At 35.8% G+C, this 8990-nt stretch overlaps 1 protein-coding gene across 2 annotated transcripts in view; it reads left to right on the top strand.

Annotated features, from left to right (window-relative positions):
- LOC106880549 (uncharacterized) overlaps positions 1–8990 on the top strand; it is a 42722-nt gene that overhangs the window by 2767 nt on the left and 30965 nt on the right. For both annotated transcript variants that reach the window (XM_014930539.3, XM_014930540.3), the window contains exons 2-7: positions 1831–1924; positions 3364–3475; positions 4792–4877; positions 5166–5257; positions 6378–6489; positions 8551–8657. In XM_014930539.3, the coding sequence (XP_014786025.1) occupies positions 1852–1924; positions 3364–3475; positions 4792–4877; positions 5166–5257; positions 6378–6489; positions 8551–8657 (582 nt within the window). In that variant the 5' untranslated portion in view covers positions 1831–1851. The remainder of the gene's footprint in view (positions 1–1830; positions 1925–3363; positions 3476–4791; positions 4878–5165; positions 5258–6377; positions 6490–8550; positions 8658–8990) is intronic.

Below are 8990 nucleotides of genomic sequence, written 5' to 3'. Positions count from 1 at the left end.
GATGGTCAGGCAATGTTTGGAAGGAATGAAGAGCAGTGTCATCTGCATAGGAGTTTGCACTGCTGGACATGGCAGTAAATAAACCATTGATACACTGAAAGGAAAGAATTGAGAATAAAACTGGAGTTGTTAGATTGAAGGGCAGAAAGAGCTCTGAATACACATGCAGCAACATCTCATCTCATCTAGGTCATCCCATAGGATGCCCCAAGACTGTTTCCACACGTTTTCCCCATTCATCTCGATCTTCCATAATGGTCCTCAGCTCCTGTACCCCTTCCGTACCAGTATCCTCCAGCAAGTTATCAATACAGGTCGTCTTCCTCTTTGCTGAGGGGAGGTGTTTATCTCCCCTGTTTGAAAACTTGGCTAAATAGCAGTAGCATTCTTCCCTTTCCTGGGACTGCCACATTAAGTTGGCAACAAACCATCACTTTACACACACACACACACACACACGCACGCACACACACACACACACACACACCCACACCCACACACACACATATATATTTCTTCAAACAAGAGTGACATTACCCACAGCCCTTTGCAGCTTCTTTCAGATGGTGATATAGATGTTCATCTTCTGATGTTCATCTTCTGATGTTCATCTTCTGATGTTCATCTTCTGATGTTCATCTTCTGATTGATGTTCATCTTCTGGTGTTCATCTTTAAAGGTAACTAAGATAGAGTTGTGAACAGCTGAATAAGATTCAATTCCTAGAACTCTTAAGACACTATAATTTTAAGTTCTGAGTTTTGATTATGATGTTTAAACTTGAAACTCAAATCCATTATCCAACAGCCGTACTACTTATCTGATAAGTAAGAAATAAGAAAAAAGTAGCTCAGCAGTCCTACTCACCCCACCACCCCAGGAGATAATAAAACAGTAATGTTTGTATTAGCTTCAAAGATTGCTAATGACCCATATTTCTCTGTTTAATGATACAAATGAAACTTATAAACTTTGTTTCAATTATTTTTTAAACCAGTGTTTGAAACCAAAAAACAAACAAACTATTGTCTTATTAGTCAGTGTATATAATCAGTGTACCACTGATTATAAAAACAAAAGGCTTCACTTATATTAAGTACATACTGGTTGACTTGGTAAAGTGAAACTTTTGTCTAGTTTATTTATCTAATACTATCTCTGCCATCAGAACTACCGTAAGCATCCTTTATTATGGTTTATATTGAAGACAATGAAAATGTTTGAAACATGAGAGGCTAAATGCATTACATATTCTGTTCCATCCTTATCTCTCTACATTCCAACTTAAAATCCCTTGTGATTTACTTTACTTTTCATTACTATTGGATTGATAAAATAAGCAGTAGTGATATAAATAAGGAATCAAATTAATTTACAATGTTGCTCCCTTATAAATTTGCCTGCATAAGGGGTTAATAATGATTTCTTTGAAATAGACACAAAACCAATTTTTGGTGGGGATTGGTGTATAGTTGTTAGATTCAGCTCTATATATGGCAAATATTTATTTTAATAACCTGACAGAGATGAAAGGCAAAATTTACTTAGCTGGATTTGAACTATAAACAAAAAGGGATGAAATTCAATTCTGTAAAATATTTAGTTTAGTGCCTTAGTGTTTCTCTATATCTATTATTTTCATCCTCATCTTTATATCTTACCAAATTCAATCTTTTCTTCGTTTGTGTCTTTCTCTATTTTCCCCTCTAATCTTCAGTTAAAATAATGCTTTTTACCTGATCACTTTGTTAGGTTACTGTTACCTGTTTTCTTTCTTAGCTTGCTGTTACCTATTCATTTTGCAACTTCACTTTTACCTGTTCTTGTTAGAGTTTTCCAGTGTGGGTCACCATGTGGCAGACCCTAGGAAGATTTTTAAGGAGGATTGACCTTTGTGAATTACCCAAGAGAAAACTTCATCAAGGTATTTGACAGTTTAATTATTTTAGTTTATTTTTTATATTAAATCTTGTACTAGCAAAACAAGCATTTATATATATATACATATATATTTGTGTGTGTGCGTGTATATTATTATATTATATTATATTATATATATATATATATATATATATATATATATATATATATATATATATATATGTGTGTGTGTGTGTGTGTGTGTGTGTGCACATATGTATATATATATATATATATATATATATATATATATATATATATATGCATATGTATATATAAAACAGATATTAAAGGATGATAATGATAGTGTTGATGGCAATAGTGATGATACACACACACACACACACACACACACACACACACACACATGTAGTAAGTAAAATATATATAATATATAAAACATTAACCCTTTTGATACCAACCTGTCTGAGATTGCCTCTGGTTCTATGAAACAAACTTTCTGTTTTAAAATTGATCTAAGTTAAAATCTCCATAAACATTTCAAATTAATTTATGTTCCAAAGATACACTTAATAATAACAAAACTATTTTAGGAAATTCCTCATTATTTTCATAATTGACTGAAACTAAGACAGTGTAATTCAACAGAGATTTTGGCAACAAAAGGGTTAGCAAAATATATAGTAGTTCACAATATACATTATATGTTGTATATAATATACGTTATATATTGTAAGTGCACCAACATAGTCATGAAATGTGGAGCACAGTCACTAGCATACTACTTTGATAAAGAGAAGACATCAATATATTAGTGTAGTGTAGTCCTTCTTTCCTTGAGTCTTCAACTCCTGATGGAATCATTGGAGCACCATTACAGTGTGTTTTAGGCATCCATCTCCAGATCTGGTAGTTGATTTCTTCCTGTGACAATGAGACAAGAATCAATCTAGTACCGAGTCAGTACTTTGTTTATCAACTGCAGAAGAATGAAAAACAAAGTTGACCTCAGCAGGATTTGAACTCAGAATAGAGAGAGAGCCAGAGCATCTGTAACCACTCTGCCATATGTTTGACTGTGAATTAGCAGAGTGCTGTAACCATTCTATTTCGCAATCACCCATACCTTACTCCAGTATAGGCATCAGTGTACTAATGTATTGTAGAATAGTCACCAAGGTGGTGAGCCGGCAGAAACGTTAGCACGCCGGGCGAAATGCTTAGCGGTATTTTGTCGGCCGTTACGTTCTGAGTTCAAATTCTGCCGAGGTCGACTTTGCCTTTCATCATTTCGGGGTCGATAAATTAAGTAACAGTTACGCACTGGGGTCGAGGTAATCGACTTAATCTCTTTGTCTGTCCTTGTTTGTCCCCTCTATGTTTAGCCCCTTGTGAGCAATAAAGAAATAAGAATAAACCTGCATAGCTCACAAATTATTTTACGTATTATTAAGCTAATCAAATATTTGCTTTTGGTTACAGGACTCCTGGAGGTTAGCCCCGAGGTCTCTGAAGCTTTACGTCATGGCCAACCAGTTGTTGCTCTGGAGAGCACCATAATTAGTCATGGAATGCCATATCCACACAACCTCAGGTAATCACAATAACGAACTTTATTTATTTGATGCAAATACTTGTGTTGTAAGTATCTTTGATGTTCCTCAGATTTTTATTTTATTTTATTGAATCAAGATGGGACAGGGTACCTTTCTGCACTTGGCTCATTTTGTTGAGCACAGTTAAGATAACAGAAGTGAATATTTGGTGCAGGCATGGTCATGTGATAAGAAGCTTGTTTCCTGGCCACATGGTCCAGGTTCAGTCCCACTGCGTGGCACCTTGGGCAAGTATCTTCTACTATAACCTCAAGCTGACAAAAGCTTTGTGAGTGGATTTGGTGGATGGAAACTGAAAGAAGCTTGTCATGTGTGTGTGTGTGTGTGTGTGTGTGTGTGTGTGTGTGTGTGTGTGTGGTGTATGTGTGTGTGGTGTGTGTGTGTGTGTGTGCCTTTGTGCCTGTGTTTGTCCTTCACCACTGCTTGACAACAATCTTGGTAATTCAACATCCTCGTAACTTAGTGGTTCAGCAAAAGTGACTGATAGAATAAGTACCAGGCTTTACAAAAAACATTAAGTACTAGGGTTGATTCACTCGACTAAAGAGTCTTCAGCACTTTGACTAAAAAGCCCCAGCATGGCCACAGACAAATGTCTGAAACAAGTAAAATAAATAAATAAAATAAAATAAAATAAAATAAAAAAGTAGTATAGTTAAGATGGTAGAAACTTAAATGCAATTTGAGGAGATGGAATAACAAGCTCTCTATACTGTAGTTTGTTATACAGTCATAAGTGATAGATCATCATCATCGTTTAACGTCCGCTTTCCATGCTAGCATGGGTTGGACGATTTAACTGAGGACTGGCGAACCAGAAGGCTGCACCAGGCTCCAATCTGATCTGGCAGAGTTTCTACAGCTGGATGCCCTTCCTAACGCCAACCACTCCGAGAGTGTAGTGGGTGCTTTTACGTGCTACCAGCACAAAGGCCAGTCAGGCGGTACTGGCAATGGCCACGCTCAAAATGGTGCTTTTTACGTGCCACCTGCACAGGAGCCAGTCTAGCGGCACTGGCAATGACCTCGCTCGAATGCTTTTTCACGTGCCCCCGGCACAAGTGGCAGGAAGGCGACACTGTGTTTATTAAACCCCAACAGTTGCCTTGTTGATATTTTCTGGCTTAAATTGTTGATAAAAATCAGGTACAATAATATGAACCCAAACTGAACCCAAAACCACATTATTGGGATGCAGACTTCTTAACCACATAACCATGCTTGTGTATGTAAAAAGAAAATGATGTCGGCATTGTTACAAGAAAATAATGCAAAATATTTCATCTAATTTTAGGACTGCCAAAAAAGTTGAAGAAATTGTCCGAAACAATCAATGTGTTCCTGCAACAATAGCCATTCTAAATGGTAAAACCTGTGTTGGTAAGTGCTTTAATAGTATGTTGTGAGAAAGTTGTTATAATCAATATAAAATCTCCAGTATTTATGAATAAAGAAGCATCTCATTTAATCAGTAACGAAATAGATTGGCTGAGACATTTATTGGCAGGCTATAGTATAAGACACTGGTCTAAAGTGCCATGCAGTAGGATCAAACCTGAGACCAAAGTTCTTAGCTGCCTAGCTATGCCTGCACCAGTGATATTATATATTAGAATAGACATGAAGATTATATGTTTCTGTTTTCATTTTACACTGATAATTTTGCAGGACTTACTGGTCAACAGCTTGAGCAGGTTGCTGACCCAGCATTTGTCAGTCAGAAAGTATCAAGACGAGATCTGCCTTATATTGTTGCACAGGTAAAAACTGATAGCATTTTTTTCTAATTGCTTATTTTGCAGTTTGCCTAGAACCATACATCTGTTTCCCTCTTTCTCATAAATATCTTATGTGTGTCTGTGTATATATATATATATATATGAATGAGCTGGCCTTACTGAAGATGGCTATGGAAATAGCTGAAACTGGCCAGTCAGTCTAAGGAATTCTTGGTTTGGTGTTCGGTTCGATTGCAGCCCCTATCAGAGTATATGTTATGTACTTTGTAACAACATTGGAGCATTTTAGCTCCTATTTCTAGCAATGTAGGTGTTATTCACATCCTTAGTTAAGTTTAGTTGACAGCTATAATTTTCCTTTACAGTATAGCATTGCAAACAGCTGTTTTTATTAATTTTATATATTGTTAATTTATATATATATATATATATATATATATATATATATATATATATATATTTAAAACAGCACTGTTTTAAATGAATTTGGTTAACTATATCCAACAATCAGATACCAATAAATGGAGTAGTATGTATCATCATCATTATTTAACATCCACTTTCCATGCTGGCATGGGTTGGATGGTTTGACTGAGGACTGGCAAGCTTGGAGGTGGTCCCAGCTCCAGTCTGATCTGGCAAGGTTTCTACAGCTGGATGCCCTTTCTAATGCGAACCACTCCGAGATTACCACTGGCACTCTTTTTACATGCCACCAACACAGGGGCCAATCAGGCGGCACTGGCATCAACCATGCTTGAATGGTGTTTTTTATGTGCCACCAGCATGGGTGCCAGTCAGGCAGTACTAGCATCGGCCACGACTATGATTTCACTTGACTCAACAGGTCTTCTCAAGCACAGCATATTGCCCGACGATTGAAGAGTACTTTTATACGGGCCAGTTATGCAACACTGGCATTGGCCACAGCTATGATCTCACTTGACTTAAATGATGATGATGATGGTGATGATGGTGGTGGCGGCGGGAGCGGTGATGTTGATGATGATGATGATGCACAACAAAGTCAAACACCAGTATTGTATATTTTCAAGTTAAATATCAACCATATTGGTATTACCAATTTCAAACCACTTGCAAATTATTGTATCTTAAAGGGATTTTGTGTTTATTGATACAGAAACTGAATGGAAGCACTACTGTATCTGCGACGATGCTGATTGCACACAAAGTTGGAATTCCACTGTTTGTTACTGGTGGTGTCGGAGGAGTTCACAGAGGTGCTGAATCAAGTAAGAGGTTTACCACTTTAACTCTTTAGCATTCAGATTACTGTTTCAAAGAGAATGCTTCTTTATTCACATTGTTTTGAATTGATCAAGGCTTATCTCATAGATTCAAGATTTCAATGATGTGGTTGTTTATTTTTCAAATGATATTGTAGGGTAGGTGTGATAGGCTGAATCTGGCCTGTTTGAGCATTAAACAGGTAGAATATTTGTGCCGGATATGGCTGGTCTAAATACTTAGGGGTTAATATATGTATTTTAAGTTGCAGTGAGCCCCATACTAGCTTTGTTAGCAACAGCAAAATAACAACAGATTACTATAACTGTCAACGTGAAAACATGGTTAAAAAGCTTGCTTGCTAACCATGTGGTCTTGGGTTCAGTCCCATTGAATGACATCTTGGGCAAGTGTCTTCTACTATAGCTCTGGACCAACCAAAGCCTTGTAAGTAGATTTGATAGATGGAAATTGAAAGAAGCCCATCACATGTATCTCTCTCTCTCTCTCTCTCTATATATATATATATATATATATATATATATATATATATATATATATATATGAGAGGTATTAGTATCTAGATGACCCAAGATGGCAGGTAAGGCTATGTAAGTGCTACGGGAGGGCCGTAGTTAGACTCCTGGTTCAATAATAGCATGAGTGAGGAGTCTAATGAAGGTCTTGTGTGAGCATGTATATGTTAAATAAAATGAGACAACAAAAGTAAGTCTGTGTGGAATTTGTAGGACATTTATAAGGAGAAAGGTAGTCTTACAGCTGTTTCTGGGATATTAGGGATATTTAGCATATATATATATTTATATATTAAAGGAAAATGGACCACAAAACTAAAGCAGAACGAGTATCTCAGGTTATTTAGAATTTTTCAATTGGAATAAGGTGAATCAAAAATGGAGAAGTAGAATTAATTAATGTCTTACAAGTGTTTCTGGGATATCCCAGGTGATAGGTCAACATCTCCATACACTATGTATTCCGTCATCAGAGACAAAGTGCGTGTATAGGAAAGTTTCTGACAGAGAATTCACAGTGTATAAAAGAATAAGACAGTAGATAGAAGAATAAAGACAGGGGAATATATACCTGCTGACTCGGAAGCCTACTATGGATCCCTAGCTCCAGCCTCAGCTGTGAACTTGGATGACCAATTATAGCACTTATGCAGCATACCTATTGGTTTAGATCATCAGTGAACTAAACCGCTCATATTCTATACATACATACACACATGCACACACACATACTCACAGGGCCATAAGTCTATTAGTTTAGACCTAACCAACAATATATAAAATATTAGATCTTTGTATTGGTAAAGATGGAGGAATTTACTTTTTGATGCATTATCTCATTTTGTTATAATTACACACACACACACGCGCACACACACATGCATCATAGTAGCACTAAATTTCCTGATAAATTTGATACCTTTAATCCATCTTGTCTCTATCTCTTTCTCTGTTTATCTGTCTCTGTATTTCTCCCCCTCTCTGTCTTCCTCTCTCACATTCTTCCTCCCATCATAAAATAACACACACAATCTCACGATACTCCTAATGGGTTTTCTTTTCAAAATTTGATATTTAAAAAAAATATTTTTACAATATTTGATATTTTTATAGCATTTTGATATTTTTACAGATTTTAGTACTTTTATAAAAACTACTTTTACAAAATTAATATCTTTTTATAACATTCAATATTTTTACAATATATAATGTTTTTTATAGAATTTTGGAATTTTTATTTTATTTTGATATTTTTGCAAATTTAATATTTCTACAGAAATCAACATTTTTACAAAATTTATTAGACTATAGTAGTTTAGATGCAGCTGTGTGGTATGTTTTCACCTTTCTAGTTCACTTTTGTATTACGTTTCACATTGTAATGGCCTTAAAAAGATTTTATCTAACAAAATTTATATATTTTTATAAAATTTGAAATGTTTTCCTAATTGATTTTTGATAATCGATATTTCTGATAATTTTCCGTCCATTGGTGTTTGGATGTTTTTATTTTGTTGTTTTCATTTTCAGCTCTGGACATTAGTGCTGATCTTGTTGACATGGGTCGAACACCAGTGACCGTTGTATCAGCTGGAGTCAAGTCAATCTTGGACATTGGTAAAACTTTAGAGTACCTGGTAAGTGCAGCTGCTTGCCCTTCTACAGGGTGTCCACAAAGTCTGGGTACATGGGGATTAACACATACTTTAAGAAATTATTATTTCTTATGTTTAATTGTTTATGTTATGATTTTATTTAATCCATGTACCCAGACCTTGTGGACACCCTGTAGGTATAGTACAGGGGGTTGATGTGATTGACTAGCCCCTACCTCTCCAAGAATGTCAGATCTTGTGCCTATAGTAGAAAGGATTATTATTATTATCATTATTATTATTATCATTGAGGTGGTGAGCTGGCACAATCGTTTGCACACAGGGTAAAATACTTAGCAGCATTTCTTCTGGCAT

The sequence above is a fragment of the Octopus bimaculoides genome, chromosome 4 (genome assembly GCF_046866305.1).
Source record: "Octopus bimaculoides isolate indiv1 chromosome 4, ASM4686630v1, whole genome shotgun sequence".
Taxonomy (NCBI): Eukaryota; Metazoa; Mollusca; class Cephalopoda; order Octopoda; family Octopodidae; genus Octopus; species Octopus bimaculoides.
Note: the sequence above shows the minus strand (reverse complement) of the source record. Positions and strands in the feature narration are given on the sequence as shown.